Raw genomic sequence first — 23,264 nt, forward strand, 5'->3', positions numbered from 1 at the left:
AGGCGCATATCGCACGTTTTAAAGCGCCTGCGCTACGCTTACTTTGTATGTGTTTCGTCTTATGATATATTTTAACCCTTTGTGCTCTGCTCATTTTTATAGGTAAAGCGAGTTGGACAATTGTTGAAACTTTTTCTATAATCTTTGTTCATTGCCGCTTCTACAGTAAGATATCAACAAGTGCAAAGGGTTAATGCTTAGCTAGGAAATTCAGCAATTTAACACAAAAATGAAGTGCCATTGTTATCTGTCGAGCTTCTTCTCTAATTATTCTTTTCTTTCCTTCTTTTACGTATCGTTTCAGTGCTTTCTAGTTCGAACGATTATTTAGAGTAAAACGAAACCAACGTGTCAATTGATATAAGTTTTTACATCAAATTGATGGAAAAACTTCAAATATTTACAAAATAAGGGATCTTTGATTTTTGATACGTCACTGATGATACGTTACAAAGCGCCATCTATGAAGAATTGACAAATATACTACATGTTTCAAATTTAAATTAATCGCGCCATAATTCGATCAATTTCTAAATGTTTTTTCGAAACATTTTCATCGATTATAGATAGAGAATAGGATGCTTGATGTGTAAAATATTTCATAATAATTTCAATCTCTACGATAACTTATAACAATTGACAATCAATTTATAATTTTTATTGACTGATCGCGAAATTGTACTTACCATCCCGGCGATTAGGATAGATATACAATGTACATGTGCTCTACGAACAGGTGAATTCCTCGAAGAATACGGTAACATCTCGTACACCAGGAAATTTGTCGTCGACCAGATTGAGAAAACCCACTGCATTCACTTTGACGCCATTGCAAAGCAAAACTTCAAACACATTCGCGAATCATCGAAAGACTCATCTGACCGATGGAAAATTACAAACTGTTGTTAACGAAACACTGGGTAAGTGATGATACGACAAATACGAAACACGCGTTAACGATATTTCACAGTTTAAAACAATTTAATAACTCGATCGTATCATGTCCCGCCAACTAGTATTGCATCGCACAATCACCGCCAGGTGTCATACCATCTTCCATTATTGCGACTGCGCAGGATAATATTTAATGCGGAACAATTTTCGCGCGAAATATTTCAAATTCAAAATTCTTCTAATAAATGGTTGAACAAAATACAAATTTTTAATTAGAAATAGTTGCACGAGCTATATTATGTATCTATAAGGATATTTGCATATTGTTTTAGATACCGTGGATGAAAGAACGGAAACTTCGAAACCTGAGAAAGATATCGATCAAAATAGTAGAGCACAAGAAATCGCGGTCACATTGGCGGATCCACCGTCTGTGCAATCATCAACCACCGGTACACACAACTTGTTAAATCCTCCACCATCAGATTTCTTAATCTATTTAAACTAAAATATCAGGTCGCGCGCATATTTCACTTTCGTTCATCACTTGGGATATAATTTCTCATCGCACCGTAATCTTCGACTTATAATTTCCTCTATTCTTCCTGGCGAATCAATCGGTGTCACTTGACCGAAATTTACTCTCATTTACTGACTTCTAATTTTTGTGTACTTCTTCCATACTGAAACTCAAACCACTGTGAAACCTTTATGAGGTTTACCATCAAGAACTAATCACATTGTTATTACTTTCGAAGAGGTATATCATTTTTTTGGGGATCTAATAGAAGCTAATCAAACATCTCTTGACAATTCTACCTCGTCGATCTCATAATCGTCTCTATCCTCTGTTTCTCTAATCTTATTTGACCTTACTATACTATATGTCTCCACCCTATATATATCATATTTTTCTTCGCCTTTCTCATCACTGTATCAACAGCATAATGCGAATTACTAATGCAATTATAACTTTCAAGCACATTGATACTCTTTCCCTCCTCTCGTCTGCATCCTCCCCACACGTGCAGACGCACATCTCGTTCTTCACGCTGGACATACATCATGTTTTATGTTTTCTTTTCCCACGGGTTTTTAACGGGATTCTTCTAGTCTATTTTATTGGGGAAATCGAATATAACTAATAGAGTTGAACGATCAGGTCGACCATCGTTACGGAACGCCCTGAAGCGCAAAATAAGCACTACGGTTGCACCTAGAACAGATGCAACGACAAGCAGGGCTAACCTCAAGTTTACACCGGCTCTCAGTGATCGACAGAAGCCGAGAACGAAGGATAAAACTCATCGAAGCTCGACGACAACAAGGCCTAGACAACGACAGCCTGTTGTCGATTATGATTATTACGAGGATGAGGAGGAACCGGTGATCGGAAAATCGACCTTCAATGGAAAACTCTTTCTCACGAGCAAAGGAACTTTTCGATGCTTGGACCAAGGCAATTTTCCTCATCCTTATTCTTGCAAAAAATTCATTACTTGCGCCAGAATGGTAAACGGATTGGTGATTGGGGCCGAATACACTTGTCCTGACAGGTTATCCTTTGATCCAGTCGGTGGTATTTGCAATTGGTCAGCTGGACTTGGTTGCAAGGAATAATTTCTTTTGAATTATTCCTTGATTGAACGATAATTACGAAAAGGATTAAAATATCGAACGAATCAAACGTGAAGTCACTTTTCTATCGAATTAATTGTACAATGAGACAAAGAAAGATCTTTTTTTTCATTTTTACGAACACGTGTTAGCCATAACCAATAGAAATGAAGCATGGTGATATTATCGTTAATAAAAAGTTTGTAAATATTATAGCTATTGTATATATATATATATATATAGAGATTTAGTTTGCGTTATATGCATGTCGTACCAACCTAATAATTTAAACGTTGGTATACATTTAATAATCGAAAAGATTATAACGAAATCATTATCTTTCTCTCAAGATTATATGTAAAATATATATTTGCAAGACTTCTTAGGAACTCGATCGAAAAATTAAATCGGATATATTATATATATATATATATATTTATATATATAATACATTTTGTATTTGGAATAAAAGCATCCATTTTTAACCACACTGTTAGAAATTTTTATTTAAATATTTCTTGTTATTATTATTTCGCCCACTTGATATGACGCATACTAGGATACGTTAAAAACAATTATACCCAATCTTTACGCTTTTTTTTTTTTCAATACAAAATTTGAACGGTCTTCACTCTCTCTCTCTCTCGCGCGCGCTCTCGCTCTCGCTCTCTCTTCAAAGACCTTTCTTTATTTTTTTTTTCCTAGCTTGATATTTTATAATACTTTTTTTTTTTTTTGTTATTAATCTAGCTGAGGAAGATGAAATTGATAAAACAAAAGTAGTAGAGTCGACAAGTGTTACAAGTGAAAAATATGATATACGATTGTCGAGCTGATGTTTGAAACAAATTAAAATTGTAAATATTATATTAAATTAATGTAAAATTATAAGAATTATAATTATGCATACATGTGATTATTAATGAGAATGTATATGTGTACACAATACGATATTGAACATATCGAAAATTTGATTTTTTTTTTTTTGGAAAGATTTCTTTCGGCATATACATACATTGAACACATAAGTAGTGATTTTTAAATTAATTATGTTTTCATATTACGAATGTTCATAACTTCATCCATGGATATGTATATGTGTTTGTACGTGAGTATATGTATACATATATATACATATATATATATGTGTGTGTATGTGCGTATGTGCGTGTGCGTGTGTGTATTTGTATATTTTTTATGTGTTTACAACATAAACTTGAACTTGTATGGTGTTTGGTAGATCGGTAGATCTTTCCAGTTCTTTTTATATATATATTTTATATATATATATATATTTTTTATCCCTATAAAAAGCCCAATATAATAATCTTTTCTTTGTTTTAACGAAAATAAAGATAAAAGAAATTACTGTGAACTCGCAAAACGCGTTAATAAGATAATAGATAGATTGAAGAAGCACTAAGTTCCAAGCAAGAAAAAAAAGTATACTTTTGGCGTACTTTTTCTCTTTTCTCGAATAATTGCATTTCACACACGAGCGTCTTCCATGGCATTGAGACAACGTAATGATATCGGACGATAATGATTCGTTTAAATGATGAAATATTTTAGGCTTGTTGATTACAAATTGTGTGATCTAATACACGTGACACAAAAAAAAAAAAAAAAAAAAATGGCGATTGCTATTTGGAAATTTTACAATAATAATTCTTATATTACAGTGGCCTTTCGTTTATCTTCACTTCTCTCAAATATTTATAAAAATAAATACTTTGAAAAAGTGGCTTCGTTTACTACTCGGTAATTAATTATATCGGAACAATAATAAATAATTATTTCATTCAAAATAAATAAATAATTTGCTTTCTTTAGCATCGTTTCGCATTATTATCTAATATGCGATTTACGAAAAAAAAGGATAAAAGCGGCTTTCTCGTTTAAGAATTCGTAATACCGCTTAATTATAAAAAAATATGAACGTTATGTTCGATTTCGAGCGTAATTATTTTTTCTGGATCCTTAGCGAGAAGGTCGTTTTCGTACATACGTACGCATTTTCAAAAATTCATCGTTATTACATCGTTAATAATCTTAATTTATACACATATTATGAATTTTCGCTTTATTTTACGAACATCGATTTGCGCCTTGTATTCGAATCATATCTGTTTCTTTTTTAAAAGAAAAAAGAAAAATTCATTCTAAAATTGAAAATAATAAAAAAAATCCATCGATTATATTTAGGAACTGTGAGATACACATCTCATATCACGTTATTCAAATAATCGTTTCGCTTAGATGAATCGAAAAAAAATTAAATTATACTTTGATATAATGATAAAAAAAATTTGAATTCAATTCATCTTTGTCAAAACAAATACAAATATTATAAACGTATTATAACGATTTCTTTCTTAGTAATATGCGTAAAGGCTGCAATATCGGCGCACGTAATAAATTGTACAATAATAAACCATTTAATTAAATTGCTCATTTTACAATACAATATTCATTTATGGAACAGTACAGTTTTATCCTTTTCTGGAACGCTTGCGAAAAGGAAATGCTTATTATTTTTTTCTCTCTATTACTGGTACTCGTGTGACTTCTCGGACATGTTTATATACAATTGAAATATTAACTTACTAATTATATAGGACTCATCGCAGACATAGGCAAGAAGCAAACGTTCTAGAAGAACATGATGTATTTGATTGTGTGCTATTCTTTTAACGTTAAGGTATCTAAAATTGTACATTTATTGTCACTGTACAGACTTATTTATTTAAGTACCGGACCCTCTTTATCAAGCATTATCGATTTTTTTTTAATTTCTTAACAATGATAGACATCGTAAACGATGTTCACCAATGTTTATCGATTACAGCTCTCGGGTTCCTTTACGTTAAAAAAATATCACGAATAAAAAATTGCTAACACTCGTGACACGTATAAACAAATTAGACCTTTTTTTTTTTTTTTATCTCGAACGTTTTGAACATTATATCTTTTTAGGCTAAGCTATTTTTTTTTTTTTTATCGTATTGAGATTCTTAATTAAAATTAAAGATGCATCAGAGTACCAAAAACCGTGACGAATGTTTCGAATAACATTTGATCCGTTTTTTTTCTTTTTTTTCTTTTTTTTTTTTCTCTCTTTTTTAATGGAAATCGTCCAAAAAGTTCTCTCAATTTTTAACACGTATCTTTACAAATCCGATTCACCATATAGAGCGGTAGAGAACGAACGATAATCTAATGCTCCAGGAATTGCATTAGGTCCTTTATAAGGTGGCATTCGCTGAATACAATATTCAGCCTGATCAGGTGGCAATTCTCTTCTCAGTTCATCTGCCAAGATGTACGGCTGAAAAACGATACAAATAATTAATTTCTGTCTCGGAATGACATTATATTTTTTTTTTATTGTTTAAATAAATGTATCGCAAACCTTGTCCCCGGCAAGTATACGGAAACTATCGATAACTTGTTCAGCCGTATCCGTATCTGTAGATTCACGAGTCATGAAGTCTAGGAACGCATCAAAGTGTACGTAACCAGAATTATTTGGATCAACAATAGCTAGGATACGTTGGAAATCGATATCGCCTTGCCTGTCCTTTCCAATCGAATATCCAAGCGAAACGAGGCAAGACTTGAACTCATCAGGAGCCAATCTACCTGTACGATTCTTATCGAAATGATTGAAACTACTACGAAATTCGTTAAGTTGCTCTTGCGTAATACCCTGTAATACGTTAAATTTATTTTAGTAGTGGTGAGAAGGATGAATTACAATTATTCTTGTTTTATTCTAAAAAAAAAAAAAAAAAAAAAAAAAACTCACCTTCGAATCTCTGGTAAGAATTTGATTTTCTACCTCGTTGATATTACGATTTATAGAAGTGAGTAATTGTTCCCATCCAACGCGTAATGTCTCCATGGTGTATTGAGTATATCGGTTCTCAAATATCATACCCTCTTGAACAGCTTGATGAATCTTCTCGAGTTCCTCGAGATGAACTTTGTACTGATAGACAGCCTGTTCATATTCTTTCAAACGATGCAGTTGATCCTCCAGAGTGCCCTGAAGACCGAGGCCAATGGCTGTAACTGCGTCCAATTGGCGTTCTATCCACGGCCCAACCGCGTTAGCTTTCTCGGCGAATTGTCGTCGGAGCAGTTCGTTGTTCTGTTGTTTACGAAGCTCCGCTTGAAGCGTACCATCACGTTGGGGCACAAGTTGTCTCACATCGCTCCACTTCTTCGTAAGATCCAAAGCGGTCAGGGTGGTGTACGGATTCTCAAGTCCTCCAGGGATTTGGAATTGTTTGACTATTGACTCGACTTCGCGCACCAGCCCAACAATGGCGTTGTATTCCTTATCAGCTTCGCCGAGAGTCGCTTTAAACGCTGCGTGAGCATCCATCAATCCTTGGATTTCCTCCATCGTGTGGACGATAAACATGTCTACTAAATCTTCCCTGGTTCCATCCAACCAGTTATTAAATGGCTGAAGATCATATAATGACAATTAGAAAATCATTTTATACATGTACGTTTGTTAATACAATAACAAAATGTATTATGAACATTATGAACTCACAGCAGCTCGCTTAGCAAATTCCAAATGCAGAACGTCGATCTTCTCAAGGATACGCTCAGCTTCGTCTAGAGCTTGACGCCTGCGCTGGGTAAGAGTACCCAAACGATCCCATTGATCGCAAATTCGTTGACACCTAGCATTAACCGACGCACTATCGTGATATTCCAAAGTACTGAAAAGAAAAAGGAAAGGTATTCACTTATCCCCGCCAGAAACTGAATCATCATCACAGAATCATCAAACATCATACTTGAGCTCTTGAGCGATAGCAGCTATCTGCTCTACGCGATCCTGATGGGCAGCGAGATCCGACTCGAAAGCCTCGTGCTTTTTCTTCAAAGCTTTGAGCTCGTTAAGCTTACATTGCCGGAAGTGTTGCGACGTAAGCATCTCCTCCTTCCCCGCGGTCCATTCCTCGTGCGCGTCAGCTTTGTGCTTGAATTTCTGAGCCAAATGTTCCAGGCGTTCGAGGCGCATCATTTCCGACAACAGCCATTCTTCGAACGATTTCTCTGCCAGCTCCAAGCCTACGATCGAATCGAACGAATCAATACTTTTCAATCAAAATATATATACATATAATATTTATTCAATATTTTTTACCTTTCCAAGCTTTATTTATATCGGAGACCATTTTTCCTTCTGTTGGCATATAAGCGGGCCGATTGCTCAATCTCAATTTCGTTTGCAAAGTATTGAAATTTGTCTCGAGTTTAGCCTTTTGCTCGACCCGCGGTGGCTTGTGCTTACGACGATACGTTCTGTATTCTTCTAATTTCTTCTGACATCCGGCAAGGGAGTTGTCGGTCTGTCGACTGGCCAGCCAAGGCATGGTTCGCCTTATCCATTCCAACAGATCAGACGCCAGACGTTCATATTCTTCCATCAGCCTTTCGTTTTCCTGATTCACTTTCAGAACTTTGCATATTCTATTCGCTGCTGTCTCTGCCTATATTGATTAAACACATATTGATTAAAAAGGGAAATAAATTCTTTGATGTGTTAATCTAAAATATATATATATATATATATAGATGGTGTTGTTTGAACACATTCATATTTCTTTGATTCAAATTATATAATGCGATAATTTATTATTATTGGTTAATTTTTGCAATCACACACCTTTTGTGCACCGCTAAAACAGTGGTAGTACGAAGAAACGTAGGTCATCACAGCTCGTTCATCGGGCATTGCTGTGTTTCGCATATCTAAAAAAGAACACATTCGAAAAACTCAAACCATGCAATGTTAGCATAAAAGTGTCCATCGAAAAATTTTTTTGTTTCTTTTTTTTCTATCAAGAAGTAGTATCGTTTTCGATAATTGTAATTCGTTCGATAATAATTGAAAGATATATATAATAATATATTGTTTCTAATTAATAACATCATGGTCATGTACAATATAGGAGTAAAATAAAAATTACATTACATACATAGTTAAATCAAAGGAATCTTTGCTTAAGAGTCAAGATATTTTTTTTTTTTTTTTTTTTTTTGTAAAAGTATGTAACATTTGAAACATAAACAATTATAACAGTTATACAATGGAATTAGCATAACGAAACACTGTTAAGTGTAAGCATACGATCGATAATTGTATTAGTATTAGTGAAAGAGTGAAAGAGCACAGGTCATTTTGTAACCAAAGTAAGGGAACAACACGCATTTCTTTACGCTGACCTGCTGAGCACCTTGGAACGCGTGGTAGTAGCAGGACACGTACGTCATGATTGCACGCTCATCTGGCTTGGGTGTGTTGATCAAATCTATATGATATTAAGGGAATATAACATTAAGAATTTGTACGTTTTAATGAAATAGTGAAAGCTCACTTCATCGTATTTCCATCCTAAACTCCAAGAAAGAAATGCCTAAATTATAGGTTAAGAAAATTAACCTCTCGCGTTAATCGACAAGATATAATGTAACATTTTTTTTTTTTTTTGCCTCGAATAACAAGATATTTTGCTTTGAAAAATTAAACTGGTATGTACTTACCATCAGGATCTAACATACGAGGAATGTCGAGATATTTTTCAGCAACATCGAAGGCAGTGTTCAAATTCTCTAAAGGATTATCCTTGCTAAGTTTATTGTAATCGATAAGATCCGGTCGATGACGGTGAATAAGAGCGCAAAACGCCAACCCATCCTTGAACGACAGATGGAAGTTTTGAACGTTAACATTCTTATAGGGTGCAGTTTTACGCTGGCACCACAGTAGAAGACCTTCTTTAGCAGTCATTTCCTCCACGGAAATATCTTGAATAGCAAATCTTAAAATAATGGTCCAGATCATACCCAATGTCATCTTCAAGTTGCCATCCACGATCTCTGTTGAGAGTTATAAATATAAATGGCATTGTTTAAATTTACAGAATCGTTGATTACAATTGATTATAATTGAACGAATAAACTAAATATCCTAAATATTTACCCTCTGCTCCGATAGATACCAATTTCACGCCTTTACTGGCAATATAATCAAGAGCTTTATTCACGTTTGCAATCTTGTGGAACCTCATCTTTCCTCTGTCTGGTCTTGGAAGCGTTTCACCAGAAATTACTTCGAGCAGTAACATTAATTTCAGTCCATTTCTAAAATCCTCCTCGATCGATTCGATGGCGGTTCCCGCTTTGCGAAGATGCGAATTGCACCATGCTGTGAATGTCTGAAATTATAAATATTTATTGTATTGTAGAATACAATAACTTATTGAAAATTGATATTATTATTGATCAACTGATAAATACTATTCAAATATGATACAAAATCCAGATTAAATTAAATAAATTAAATGTTTCATGGTTAAAAAGATTTTAAAATGAAGAATTGAGCTTGACTGCTACTTAGTGTATATTTTAGTAACGACCCCAATCACTCTTGCTATATATATCTTCTGTCCCGGTTCTTAAATTGTTCTTCCTATTGGCCAAACTAAAGATTTTCAAACCCTTGATTTCTTGTAACGAAAAATTCGATAAACAATGCATAACATGTTTTCCAATTCACCATTAATCGATGCAATTTATTATATTTTGAAAATTAAACATTTATTTGTTAAAATCAAAATATTCAAACTTAGGGAAATATAATTATAACATAAATGTTTTTTTCATCATCTTTTCGCTGTATATATATATATATATATATATATATATATATATATATATATATATATTTTTATATATATATATTTTGATATTAATGACAAATACATAAATTTTATTAGAATAATTTGTCATTATAATTTGAAATATAATTAGAAAAATAACAAATAAATGTAAATAATTTTAACGAAATTATAGGAAAAAAATTTTGTTATTATTACATTTATCAAAAATTATGTATTTTTGGTAATCATAATACGTTTGACAAAATAATAAATATTATGAGAACAAATATTATGAAAATTTTTATAATATTACAGATAAATAATATCGTTAAGATGCGAACTATATATCGTTAACAAAAGGCACGAGAACTTGAGAAAATTATGAATCGGCATTTGTGAATTTTTTTTAAAGAAATATAAAACAGAAAGAGAAAAATATTGTCTGAAATTTAATACGGGTAGCGTGAAGCGCGACCGGCCAAAATTGGACATGAGCCACCTTAACTTGTCGAGCGCTGCTCTAAGATCTATTTGTAAAACATTGACTCCTCCCGCGCTGAGCGCCTAAGCATTTCGAAAACATTCTGATCCATTTTATTTTCAATAAGAATATTAAATTGATATTTCCACAATTTTTTTATTTACAGTTAACGCATTATCTTATATTCGGTGTGTAGTTCAATTATCGACGTGTTTATTTATATAACTCAAGTTTATCAACGTTTCTAATTCAACTGATAGGCAAAAAAAAAAAAAAAAAAAAAAAAAAAAATTAAAACAATCGAAAAAAATAATGCACTAATCTTTGAATTTTGTTGAAAAATATCATCGAATGATACGAAAATTATCGAGGAATTAAATTTATTCGCTGATATAATATCCGATCTATATCTACATGCATGAGAACCATGATCACATTTCTCGTGGGTAACCAAATTCTGTTTCAAAAATACGTTTCGAAGAGAATTCAAAAACATTTTATGATCTCGTAACCTTTTCTAACGCAATCATTCCTATAATTCTATAAATATCTAACGTTTTGTTTTTTCCTCTGTATAATTGCATAATACAAAAGGTTAGAAATATTACCGACCCAGCAAACTCTATTATGTAAATGGTAGCTTTGCAAAAATTAAAACGAATATCGAGTTATGTAAACAAACAGTTATAATTGCATAGAATAACAATGTATTACGAGGCTTTCTTTACTTACATTCGTGACTCATCCCTATCCTTCTATAAATGAAAGGAATGTCTCACGTGGCGGTGTGTTAATGACACGACGTTATAAACACAAACGATTTCTATGATACTTTATTATCGATCGATCTATTGCAAAAATCACGTGTTACGTATTTCGATCGAATCAAATTTTTTTTCTCTTTTTTAATCACATCGTGTTAATTAATTGCGACAATCGTATCTTACGAAAGATATATATATATATATATATATATACACACAACTTGAATGACTATACACAATATTTTTACAGCTACCTGCACAGATATCAAAAATAAACGCAGTTAAACATGAAACGGCTTGAATACGATGCACATAATTCACGTAACCCAAATTCTAAATATCGCGCGTGAACATGCTTGCAATTTATATCTATTCTTAAATTCTACATTGAATTTTTATCCAACTTCCGTAAGCTAAAGAGGAGACCAAGGTGCACAAATTCTTTTTCTATTCTTCGTACCATATTTTAAACGATATAATATATGAAAATATTCATCGTCGGTGAATAATTATTGGACGAGTAAATCAATTAAATGAAGCTTTTTACGCAATTTTGCTTCACCTTGAAATAGATCAAAGCAAAGGCCAAAACGTGAGGTAAAATACTGAGATTGAGGAATCCAATTGGCAAGTTTTACTTATGATACACGTGAGGATCGCACAATAAAATTATCGTAAATGATATTTACGAGAATCGATGTAATTTATTGATGGCATATCGCAAGTTATCGCGACACTCTATCGATATATATATATATATATATATATATATATATATATATATATATATCAATCTTGATGTGTATAGAAGCGTGTTTTGAAAAACGGATCAACAAGTAATCTATAACAGTCGATTAAATAGGTACGTACATACGTACGACAAAATTGAATGATTTGACGATGGAAAGATGGTTTTCGATAGAAAATGATCGTTCTACTTGCGGCGTCTTCTGCGGAATTTGTCGTTCGATAGCTCGATAGCCGCGAGCTAATCGAATTCGCGGGAACTCAACGACTTTCGCGATTGTACGTGACGTGAGCAGTTCAGGTGAAGGAATCCCAAGGAAAAAGATATTACGCTACGATCATTTTCATTTTCTGAGCGCGCACAGTGCCGAAAATAAGTCTGGAAGTATCATACGTAACGGAAAACATCATGGTCGACGTTCTATTTGCGGACAGTATCAAGGGAGCGGACGGAAATGCTGAAAATTCATTCAAAGAAACTATTCCAACCGGTTTAACATTAAACGTAGATTATTATCGCGTAATTATCGTTCGACCTTTGCGAACGACGAAATAACCGACTGAAAATAGCGAATCGTGGGTGTCGAATTGCATTTTAACGAAGCATAATCATCGAATCGGTAATAAACAGAGGATATAGAGGCGTTTCGCGCGTGCGGAACTTATCATCGCATAACAATCGGCTTACTGGTGCATAGTATAGTATGGGTCACCCGATTCCAATCTAAGATTTGGCGCACAGCCGAAACTTCTCAAAGGTTAACGATCTTCTCGTTCGCATCAAGGAAGGAATCGATCGATCGACCCTTGTCACTCTCTTCGATATTCTCGAAGTAATTAATCGACGATTTGTTTTTCAACTCGAATACATTCCTTAACCTTTACACGAAATAATTATATACGAAATAACCTTTTCGAAACCGTGTTACCGTTTTGCGATAAGTAAAAAAAAAAAAAATAAATAAATAGATCTCAACACGAAATATCGTATTTGCAATCGAAATAGATACGAGGAAAGTTGAAAAGTTTAATGCAATGGTAAAGCGCGTACAACAGTATATTGGGAAAGGTTAAACACCGGTTAAGTTTGAAAATGGCAGTTAATCAAAGAGGATATGGACCTCGGCTATGATAGATGTCTTCGGCCGGTTGCAATATCTATATATATCGTCTATTTATACGATAAAGTCAGACGTTGTGCGAACGGAAACAACTGATGAAAGTATTGCATACATCGATGCGGTATATCCCTGACAAACCGTAGCGGAGTCCCACCGTATCGCGTTGCGATACTAGTGACCAGTTGACAGTAATAAGTAACCAGTTAGATAAGCGATTCCATAACCTTCGACGATTCAAACACATTTCTACGTAGATGCGTTTCGCTGTAACGATCGTTAATTCCTTCGATCATATAGGACACGATCCGATGATGAAATCCTGAATATCAAAGCCTGTGATGATATTAAAAATCAAATTGTTTTTAAAATTGTTGATCCGGCGATGAAAAATTCTCAACGACGAAACGATAATTCCATACGAGAGGGAGTAATAATCGTGGAATTGAGTTAATTTTGAGCGAGTAAAATAAAATAGAGAGATTACGAAATAAGGGGAAGTATTGTTTTTTTTTTTTTTTTTTTTTGAAAGCAAAATCCAAAGTGCAAAGAAATTTTATAAAGAATTATACATTTTACAATTAATCAATAATCAATAATCCAATATATATATATATATATATATATTTATTTATCTGTTCGTTATGCAAATGATACGTGGAATATTTTAAGAATTATATCTATTATTCGTAAATGAAAATATTGATAAAACTCTTGAATTGAATATACAAACTACGACATAGATTTATATATAAACAAAATAAAAATATTCAGACTGGGAATTTTTATAATATTAAATAATCAGTTTAAAAAATTTTTAAATTCGAATAGCATTAGAATATTATTATTCATTCCGCATTCATGATAAATTATCAATAGAAATACTTATTATCGATGTACTAACATACACGAGTGAAATAGACTACAAGATAAGATTGATATCCAGGTAAAAAGTCCAATTTGAAAAAAATAGGGACAAAAAAATAAAATTTAATGACCATAATTTCATAAGAACAATAACGAATTCTATTCCAGTTTAATTTGCAGAACCAATTGTCAAGCATCCTTCTGTAATAATTGTACATACAATCGGAAACAATGATATCGGATAAGATTCTTTAAAAATCAAGAAATATCCACGAAATTATTACCATGCTTTGAAGTGATTCAGCGCTCGATTATTTTTATCATAAAGTCTGAAAATACAATCCAAAGGGCTGCGGTTTAGCATCATATGTAATCGAGTCAGACTTGAGAGCCTTGAGCCTCTGCCAAAAATGAAGAAAACATTTTCAACGCGTACTTGAAGCTGTTCCATTTTATCAATTCACACCGTATTAATCTATCTTCCTTCTATCTTGTTCGAATAATTCTTATAGCTTGATTATCTCTTCATATATCGTGAATCGAAATTTGCATTTGTGAATTGTGTAAGAAAATCCATTGTCAATCGAAAATACTTCGCATTCTAATATCTTCTAACGAGACATTTCAAAATATAATATATATATATATATATATAATAAAATTAACAAAGAAGCAAAAAATATTTCAGATTATATAGATATAATTAAAATGTAATTTCTAAAAGCTGAAAAAAATCATAATGCAATTATATATTTTTCTTACAAATGAAACTAAAACTCAAAACTTACTGAATTTTTATCACAAGATTGATTGTTTGTTAGATAATATTGAGAAACTTTGAAGAAAACATATTATTAATAATTCATATAAAACAAAAATGATTATAATACAAAACATACTTTTTCACTTTTTAAGAAAAGATTGTAGATAATGGATCAACTTTTTATATATTCACACTGTTGTATTTGAAAAATTGTATTGTGTTCTATGAGGTTATGTGCAGTAATTCAAAAATTTAATAGTCAAATATTCTATAAATGATGAATGTTCAAAATGTAAAAATTTACATTTTGAATTTATTACACCTTTTTATTAATTATATTTATCAAAAGTTCCTGTCACATATAATACCTAAAAGTTTAATAATAATAACATGAATCCAGTTTATTTACCCAACAAAACATATATATATTATTATATTATACTGTATAATAATAGAATCAAAATTTTTTATCAACATAAAAGAAAATATATAAAATATTATTAAATGGAAAAAGAATAAACTTAATTTACCTTTTTCTGCTGTTTTTCCCAAGCCGGGTCCAAAAGACCTTCTCTCTCCCATTCTTCTTCTGGCTCCATATATCCGTCTCCGTAAGCTTCCATGTCGTTCATCCTTTCGCGGATATTTCACGTTCCTTTAAATGTAAATGATTTTTGTGTGACACAGCTACAGACATTTCTGTATATAAAAATCAACAAACACTTGACTATGTTTTCCATATGATGATTTTGATAATAACCCAGACGGATAATTTTGTTCGAACTTTTCTTACACTTGTATGATAATAAAAAGCATGATGATTTAATATATTTTTTAATAAAAAAATAAAATTTTAACAAAACATAAAGCAGTAAGAAATGCACGCGCGCACAATTAAATAAAGGAATAGAAGAGGGGGGAAAAAAAGGGAAAAAAGAAGATAAAAATAGAAAAAAATAAATAATTTCAAATAACAAAAAAATGAAAAAAATGGATATAACTAAGAATGGAAAAGTGGTGTACGTTTTTTAACATGAAAACGTACCCGCTAAGTCCAGAAAATGTTCGGTTCGTGTCGTTCTTTCTCTCGCGCTGACCCCTCTGCCACGAGTCTGACACTCGATTTGCTCACCGGCGCACGAGCTTCCCCTCCCACATGCGTCTCTCTCTCTCTCTCTCTCTCTCTCTCTCAGTATATTCTTTTTCCTTGTTTCTCATATACATTAACTTACTCGTTCACTTTCCCTGATTTTATACCATTAATCCAACACCCCGTTACCCTTCCAAATATCCAGTTTTCATGAAACAGGCTCTGTACTTAACCACCATGAATTATTTATAATTATATCTATAATCCATTTAAAATATGCTAATCCATTTAAAATATCATATATAAATACATAATAAATCGAAAATTCCATTAATTAACAAAATACATATGTCTTTACCAGAATATATATGTACATTATCTTTTTCTTTCATTATCATATCTTATATTATTATTATTAATAATATTTTTATTAATTTAATAATATTTAATAATATTTTTCTTTCTTACAAAATGAAATATAATATATGTGAAATTTAGTTATTAAATTCTATATAAATCTTTATCTATCGTAAGTTTAAAATTAAATTGTAATTTAATTAATAAATATTTTATAATATATATATATATATATATATATAAAAATCAAATGAAAAAGAATTTCATTCATTTACTACTAGAACATTATTTTCGTTCAAATTACGCGCACAATTGATTAAAATAAAAAATGGTATGTAATTTGAAACATAACAAATCTTTTTTAAATAAAATTTTACGATGAATGAATGGGGCAATTTCATAAGATTTTTACAATATAATGAAATCTTGTTATATTTATTAGTCTGTTTCAAAACCATTTAAAACTGAGTTTCATAGAAAACTACATACCCCAATACATCTGCCGAAACTAACCTCCGTTCTTCTTTTAAACGCGAATCTCGCCCAGCAAACGACTTAGAGAATACGAAGATATCGAAAATAGTATCAAAGACGACGAAGACACCTGATTCACCCACACACGATAAAAATAGTACAGTAATTCGCGTGAAATTCCCAAAACAACGAGAGCAACACCATTCCTCCGAAACTTCACGGACGAGCAAACATAAACATTTTATATCTAGAACGGTAACAATTACATCCACTTCTTCTTGATCACAATTTTCTATTTCTTACTTATTTTGAAATTTTTTTATTATTTATTATTTCCAATTTAAAAAATACAAGTAATATGTATTTTCTAGTAATAAATTATAATGAATTTTTATTTATATAAATTATTTATATATTTTTATTGTGTATTATATAAAATTAATAAATTACAATTTTATTATAAATTTATAATTTTTTTTATATAGAATTATACACATTATGTACATATATATATATTTTATATTTTATAAAAAATTTAAAAATGTAAAAATAATTTTATTTCATCAGTGAAAATAATTATTTATGATTAGTACTCATATTTGTCAACGATGTCGCTACATGTAACTTTTCTATAAACTTTCATCTGAGTACTTTAATTCACTCATGCATTTAGTTTTGTATACATATAGATTTATATACGGGAATGAACGTGAATAATTCTGAAGCTTCAAGAAATGGAATACCGATGTTTATTATCGCTTTTTAACTATATTTTATGATATATTTATCAAAAAAATTATAATTAAACATTTCTTATCATTTATATACTCTAAGCGATATCATATATTCGTTTATGAAAATATTCTTTATTTTGAGTGAAGTTGCGTAAGGAATAATAAATTTTGTAAAATATGTAAAATAATATAATTAATTTTTTTTTGCGAACGATCTATATTTAACATAGGAAATTATTTATAAAATATTATTGTTAATTAAATAATATTAATAACCTAACCGGTAAAAATGGCATCATCACTATCAGGTATTAAAAATTTTCTATAGCCTAATTAATTTTTCAGTTTTGTTCAAAAATCATCATTATAGTTACTATTTTTTTATAGCATATTGGGTAAAATTTTTTAAAGGAGCAGGATTTCCCCAAGATGTAGCTACAAAACATGCAGTTGTGTTTTCCAATAATCGCATTAAACCAGACATGTTACCTGACTTAGACAAACCTAGTCTCAAAGAAATGGGAATTACTTTAATGGGAGATATGATTGCTATTTTGAGATATGCAAAAAAAGTGGTTGAAGAAACAACATGTGAAAGATTCTTAGTTGATACAGAAGATAATGTTGGAACACCCAAACCAATAGTTAAAAAAGTAGCAACTAAGGCAACTAGTTCTACTTCTAAAATAATCAATTCTAAACTTAAATCTGATGTATTAACTACAAAGAAAATTGTTAAAATTCCAACCAGTTCAGTTAAAAAAACTGTTATTCCTAAAAAACCTATATCGACATCAGGTGAAATAATTACTGATTTAGCTAATCAAAAAAAACAAACTATTCTTAAAAGAAAATTGAAAGAAGATAATGAATTTGATAGTAATAATGAAGATGAATGGCAAGAACCATCTAAAAAAATAAAATCACTTGACAATAAAGATAATAAAGTTGGATATACTATAATACTTCCAAAAGGATCAACGTCTAGAAGTCAACAAATTCTTAAAAAGTCTGAACAAAAACGAACTGTATTTGATAGGCTGGGTGATAGCTCTGTAACCAGTACAACAAACCCAACTGAAATATTACCAACATTTAATATTACTGGATTAGGGAAAGATGTTTTTAAAAGATCTGTAAGTGTTTTTAATCGATTAGGAGATAAAGATGCCAAAAAGGACAATACCATGATTCAAACAGGTATATTAAAAAATGGAACAAATAATACAGGAATATTAAAAACTAGAAGTCCTAGTTCAAGAACCTCAATTCTTACAACAAATAAAGTTGTAAAAAAAAATATGGGCACAATGCGAGCTGATCAAGAAGCAAATAGAAAAGTTATGTCTAATAATGTTACACAATTAGTAAAAACAACTAAAAGAATTTCTTTCAATACATCTTCAAGAGATAATAGAATAATAAAATCCAATATTACATCTGGGAAATTAGGTAGGATTTAACATTAATAACATTCTTTTTTTAACTTTCTATATCTTTTTTTTTTATTGTAAAAAATTTTTAATTCTTTTGCAACATTTTTTACAGCTTCAGAAAGATTAACTTCGATACCGGCAAAAGCACGTTTAGGAGTGATTAAAACAAATGGTGCTAAACAAGTAACTTTCGATAGAATTACAACAGTAGCACACGTGAAAAAACCAGATGTATTTAGTCGCCTTGGAATTTGAATAATCATTTATATTATCTGTTTCTTATTAAATTAATATATATACATATATATATATATACATATATATGTTGTGATCAGAAATTCTTTGTACAAAGTTTATATAGTTTCCTACTACATAAATGAAGATAAGAAAAAAATGATTATTAAGTTATGTTAATTAAGGAGAGAAAAATTATGCCGAAATTATTTAAAAAAAATTGAATTATTAACATTTTTTAACAAATTGAAGTATTTATTTCTCTCTCAGTTTGCAATAAAAAAAATTTGTAAATATATAATTTACAATATAAAAAATATCTTACAATTATAACAATGAACGTGTTTTAATTTAATAAAATACATAAAGATTATCATGTTTTATAATAAAATCATTGATATAATAATTTTAAAATGTAATTGTATAAATGTAAGTAAAGAAAAAAATGCAAAATTTAATTGTTAATACATGTAAAAAAAGTTGATATCAATAGGTTTATTATAAACAAATTTTTATACAAAACAACTTATAATTTTCATTAGAAATAACAAAATACTTAAATCAACAGAGTAATACGTAATTTACATCTATAATTTATATAATTTTCAAATGTATGTTTGTATGTTATCAATAAATAATTTATAATAAAAATATATAAAAATATCGTATGTATTAAAACAAGAATACATATATTGTAACAATAATAGAATTGATACACTTCTTTTTCTCCAGAAACAAAAAAAATATGTTTTTTTACTTATTCTAAGAGACTTAATATTAAAATATTTTGTCATATCGAATAATTTTGTTATAATTTATACAATATAATTTTTCATTATGAAAAATTATGAAGAATCAGAAGAAATAAGATTTCCAATCTTGTAAGCTACTAACTTATACTATATAATTTATGAAAAATATTTTATATTACTTAATTATTTAATTCTTTAATTTCAATTTCAATTACCATAAAACTCGATCAGTGGATGGAATGTTCCATATTGGTTGAAAATCCTTGGGATCCAGCTAAAAAATATGAAAAATTCAAAATTAATACTTATAATCATTAACAAATTACAAAATACAATGTTGTTCCACATATAAAAAACGGGTATCAATCGTACTCAACCTGTTCATTAATTATATACTTTATATTAAGAGAAGGGGGTGATCATATACTTTCCCAACAAGTTCTAATTGTAATTGCTCCAAAATACCATGTAATACCAAATGATAAACAGAATGTATCAGATATGCCAAAGCTTAACTAGATAAAAGAAATATATATTTATTATGAAACTAACATAATTTAATAATACACTATGTTTTTTAATTTTAAATGTATTTTAAATTATGTTAATAAAATTACAATAATGTGTACCTTTTTGCATGATTGTTGCTAGCAAATCAATGCCAAGTAGTACTATCCTGTAAAAAATAAATAATTATATTTTCAGAGGAACAGAAGTGTTATGATTTAATGTTATATATAATAGACAAGAGCTTCATATTTTATAGCTATTAAAATCAGACATAATAAATATTTCTTCCAAAAACAGTTTTTATGTTATTAAATACCATTATTAAAAAGCAATGAAGTAACCTTCGACAAAAGTATTTTATACTATTACATATTATTAATGATAATTTAAAATTACATAAAAAAATCTATTATTTATAAAATAAAAAGATATATATGCATATACATATATATTATTGATTATATGCATATATGGAACATAAATTATATGTACATATACACACATATATATGCATATTACATATACATGTATATACACATATGCGCATGTTATGTACATAAATAATATAAATACTAATAACGCAACTTTCGCTCCATGTGAGAAATATTTCTACGATGATTCAGCAAGAGATAGGCAATATGATGTTGACATACATCTTCTTGATACACCTGAAAATATTAATATATCCACTACCATATATACAATAATTTATACAATAATTTTTTCTACATTCAATAATTATTGGAACAGTATGAAATATTATATTACTTTCATTAATTTTTTTATATTCCACTGATCGAGAAATATTTCCAAAATCTTTGGTAAACTTCTTCTGTGACTCATCATTGAGTGAACTTACAATAATTATGATCAATTCCCCCTTCAATTTGATCCCGAAATCTTACTATTTAAGTGACAAATGGAACAAAATTCTAAAGATACTTTGTCTGAATTAACATGAAGACAGATTCCTGTATTATCTAAAGTTTGAGATATTTCTTCTGCAGTAAAAAGATTAGATGCATCATTTAAATTATCTACTGTATTCATCATTTCATCACATTTGGGAAGATCTTCAAATATATCCATATTAAAAGAAGATAATTGATCAAAATCAATACCAATAGTATCAATATCTTTCTTTTCATCTACACTGGATAAATCTGTTTGACCAATTGGTAATAAATTATCCAAATCTTTTGTACTATCCATATAATTATCGTCAGATGTTATATTAGATGTTATATTAGTAGTTGATGTTATTGTATCTGTTACATTTTTATTTTGAAGATTGCTCTTATTTTCAATTTCAATATTTTTGGAAACAATATAAGTATGATCTGAATCTAAGAAAGATGAAGAAATTTTATCAATGTTTGAATTTTTACAAACAAATCTCTTCTGAGAATTAATATAAGATTCATTATTAGAATCTTCAGTCGTATTATGTTCTGTCAATGAGTCATTATTGACATTTGTAATAAATATATTGGTATTTTGATTATTTAATATATTTTCCTTCACATTTGTATAACATGTACATTTGTGTTGCGTATTTAATTCATTTGAATATTCAGAAATATGATTTGGATTCAATGAATTCTTTTTTTGTGTATTAATTTTTTGAAGGCCATCATTGATTGTTCTTAGCAATGTAGTAATACTGGTATTATTGTTTAATACACTCTTTAAATAAGCAACTTCACCACTTAATCGTTTGATATCAATACTTTGTTTTTTTATAATATTTACTAAATTCTTGTTCTCTTGCTGATAAAATGATAATTTATTTTCTATCTTCTCTAAATATGCTTTTTTCCTAAGTCGATTTTCTCGAGCCATTAAAGCATTTCTATTAAGGCAAGGTCTTTTAGAAGGACCACGGCCTCGCTTTCGTGGTTCCGCAAGAGTCTCACTCTCAGTTACAGCTGGTTGTTGCGTATTCCTTAACGATTCTCTCAATTTCATTTTATATTTTGATTCATATGTATTATTTTCTTCTGATGAATTTCCCCACTTAATATTATTTCCTCGTAACTTTCCTGACATTGTTGAAGACATCGATTTGTAATAATAATTGTGATGAAATAGAAAAATTTTGTGAAAACAATCCAAAATCGTAATATCAATATCACTGTACAAATTAATGATTCGTTATCGTATACGTCAGAAAATACGCAATTTCTTCCACCCAATTGTATTTAGCCCAATATAAACATATTACAATAGTACGCAATCTTGAATCTCTAAATGTGATGTTTATAGTGGCGCCATCCCAAATGTATTGTAATAAATTTAATAGTTAGCAAATATGTAATAAAAAAAGTTCATTTTTATTTTTAGATATTATTGATAGTTTATATTTTCTTATTTTATTATTAATATTTAAAATTAAAATTCTTCATTTATTTTTTAAAAATTTAAGTTAAAATGAATGAAACTACTAGAAATGTCTACTAGAATGAACTTGTAATTCATGACTAAATTTTACTAGTTAAATGGAAAAACGGGAGAATTAAATGATATAATAACCAAGAAGAGCGATTTTTAGTTGAAAATGTAATTTAAGAGATAATAAAAACATGATGTTTTTAAAAAAAATAAAAGTGACCTCATTTTATAGTAAAAAAATTATTTTATCTCAGAACAGTCTCCTAAAAGTTCCGAGACGTAATGGTTATTTGATTCTGTACGTACATACATCATAACTACTTTATTCACAATAAAAATTACACAAT

At 29.8% G+C, this 23,264-nt stretch overlaps 6 protein-coding genes and 2 long non-coding RNA genes across 18 annotated transcripts in view; 5 read left to right on the plus strand and 3 right to left on the minus strand.

Moving 5' to 3' along the window:
• Nucleotides 1-1,072, minus strand: part of LOC147657986 (uncharacterized) — a 16,689-nt gene extending 15,617 nt beyond the window's left edge. Inside the window, exon 1 of the mRNA XM_086905386.1 lies at nt 687-1,072. The gene's annotated coding sequence lies outside the window, so the exon portion shown is untranslated. The remainder of the gene's footprint in view (nt 1-686) is intronic.
• Nucleotides 1-3,001, plus strand: part of LOC100868454 (uncharacterized) — a 4,722-nt gene extending 1,721 nt beyond the window's left edge. The window contains exons 2-4 of the mRNA XM_086905369.1: nt 737-920; nt 1,227-1,346; nt 2,057-3,001. Coding sequence (XP_086761495.1) covers nt 737-920; nt 1,227-1,346; nt 2,057-2,514 — 762 coding nt within the window. The 3' untranslated portion in view covers nt 2,515-3,001. The remainder of the gene's footprint in view (nt 1-736; nt 921-1,226; nt 1,347-2,056) is intronic.
• Nucleotides 2,990-17,105, minus strand: Actn (alpha actinin). 8 transcript variants are annotated; one of them, XM_086905368.1, is made up of 12 exons: nt 15,985-16,100; nt 15,470-15,594; nt 9,521-9,755; nt 9,082-9,417; nt 8,760-8,849; nt 8,204-8,289; nt 7,682-8,027; nt 7,329-7,605; nt 7,079-7,250; nt 6,320-6,985; nt 5,924-6,220; nt 2,990-5,839 (listed from the first exon to the last, which is right to left on the minus strand). In XM_086905368.1, the coding sequence occupies exons 2-12, from the start codon at nt 15,569-15,571 to the stop codon at nt 5,681-5,683; spliced, it is 2,766 nt and encodes a 921-aa protein (XP_086761494.1). In that variant the 5' UTR covers nt 15,572-15,594; nt 15,985-16,100; the 3' UTR covers nt 2,990-5,680. The 8 variants fall into 8 exon arrangements, with proteins under 8 accessions (XP_086761494.1, XP_086761489.1, XP_086761491.1 ...); XM_086905363.1 differs by lacking the exons at nt 8,204-8,289; nt 15,985-16,100 and adding an exon at nt 16,900-17,105 and having other exon boundaries at nt 8,764-8,849; XM_086905365.1 differs by lacking the exons at nt 8,760-8,849; nt 15,985-16,100 and adding an exon at nt 16,876-17,105.
• On the plus strand, nt 10,969-12,138 carry LOC147657987 (uncharacterized). The gene is made up of 2 exons (XR_015291344.1): nt 10,969-11,274; nt 11,695-12,138. It is a non-coding gene; the product is annotated as an uncharacterized LOC147657987 (long non-coding RNA).
• Nucleotides 13,031-14,137, plus strand: LOC147657988 (uncharacterized). The gene is made up of 2 exons (XR_015291345.1): nt 13,031-13,507; nt 13,610-14,137. It is a non-coding gene; the product is annotated as an uncharacterized LOC147657988 (long non-coding RNA).
• On the plus strand, nt 17,063-19,968 carry LOC100868572 (uncharacterized protein C19orf47 homolog). Of its 2 annotated transcripts, none has more exons than XM_086905382.1 (3): nt 17,063-17,115; nt 18,006-19,046; nt 19,143-19,968. In XM_086905382.1, the coding sequence occupies exons 2-3, from the start codon at nt 18,077-18,079 to the stop codon at nt 19,283-19,285; spliced, it is 1,113 nt and encodes a 370-aa protein (XP_086761508.1). In that variant the 5' UTR covers nt 17,063-17,115; nt 18,006-18,076; the 3' UTR covers nt 19,286-19,968. The 2 variants fall into 2 exon arrangements, with proteins under 2 accessions (XP_086761508.1, XP_012341331.3); XM_012485877.3 differs by lacking the exon at nt 17,063-17,115 and adding an exon at nt 17,515-17,902 and having other exon boundaries at nt 17,982-19,046.
• On the minus strand, nt 19,745-23,002 carry LOC100864308 (uncharacterized). Of its 2 annotated transcripts, none has more exons than XM_012485878.3 (4): nt 21,295-23,002; nt 20,646-21,194; nt 20,394-20,531; nt 19,745-20,290 (listed from the first exon to the last, which is right to left on the minus strand). In XM_012485878.3, the coding sequence occupies exon 1, from the start codon at nt 22,585-22,587 to the stop codon at nt 21,409-21,411; it is 1,179 nt and encodes a 392-aa protein (XP_012341332.1). In that variant the 5' UTR covers nt 22,588-23,002; the 3' UTR covers nt 19,745-20,290; nt 20,394-20,531; nt 20,646-21,194; nt 21,295-21,408. The 2 variants fall into 2 exon arrangements, with proteins under 2 accessions (XP_012341332.1, XP_031771931.1); XM_031916071.2 differs by having other exon boundaries at nt 20,646-21,215.
• The window catches only part of LOC100868686 (uncharacterized), a 3,662-nt gene continuing 3,205 nt past the window's right edge, over nt 22,808-23,264 (plus strand). For both annotated transcript variants that reach the window (XM_012485871.3, XM_012485873.3), the window contains exon 1: nt 22,808-23,215. In XM_012485871.3, the coding sequence (XP_012341325.1) occupies nt 23,109-23,215 (107 nt within the window). In that variant the 5' untranslated portion in view covers nt 22,808-23,108. The remainder of the gene's footprint in view (nt 23,216-23,264) is intronic.

Source organism: Apis florea, unplaced genomic scaffold (genome assembly GCF_048593485.1).
Source record: "Apis florea isolate Af1SG1 unplaced genomic scaffold, ASM4859348v1 contig_2411_pilon, whole genome shotgun sequence".
NCBI lineage: Eukaryota > Metazoa > Arthropoda > Insecta > Hymenoptera > Apidae > Apis > Apis florea.

What these genes read in the sequence shown, in the direction of transcription:
- Actn (XM_086905368.1), bottom strand. Translation starts at nt 15,571, where the DNA reads ATGAACGACATGGAAGCTTACGGAGACGGATATATGGAGCCAGAAGAA. An exon ending in GTTTTAGCGGTGCACAAAAG is followed by an intron (nt 8,028 to 8,203) that starts GTGTGTGATTGC and finishes TAATCAATATAG; the next exon opens with GCAGAGACAGCAGCGAATAG. An exon ending in GTATACTTGCCGGGGACAAG is followed by an intron (nt 5,840 to 5,923) that starts GTTTGCGATACA and finishes ATCGTTTTTCAG; the next exon opens with CCGTACATCTTGGCAGATGA.
- LOC100868572 (XM_012485877.3), top strand. An exon ending in TATTACATCTGGGAAATTAG is followed by an intron (nt 19,047 to 19,142) that starts GTAGGATTTAAC and finishes CATTTTTTACAG; the next exon opens with CTTCAGAAAGATTAACTTCG.
- LOC100864308 (XM_012485878.3), bottom strand. Translation starts at nt 22,587, where the DNA reads ATGTCTTCAACAATGTCAGGAAAGTTACGAGGAAATAATATTAAGTGG.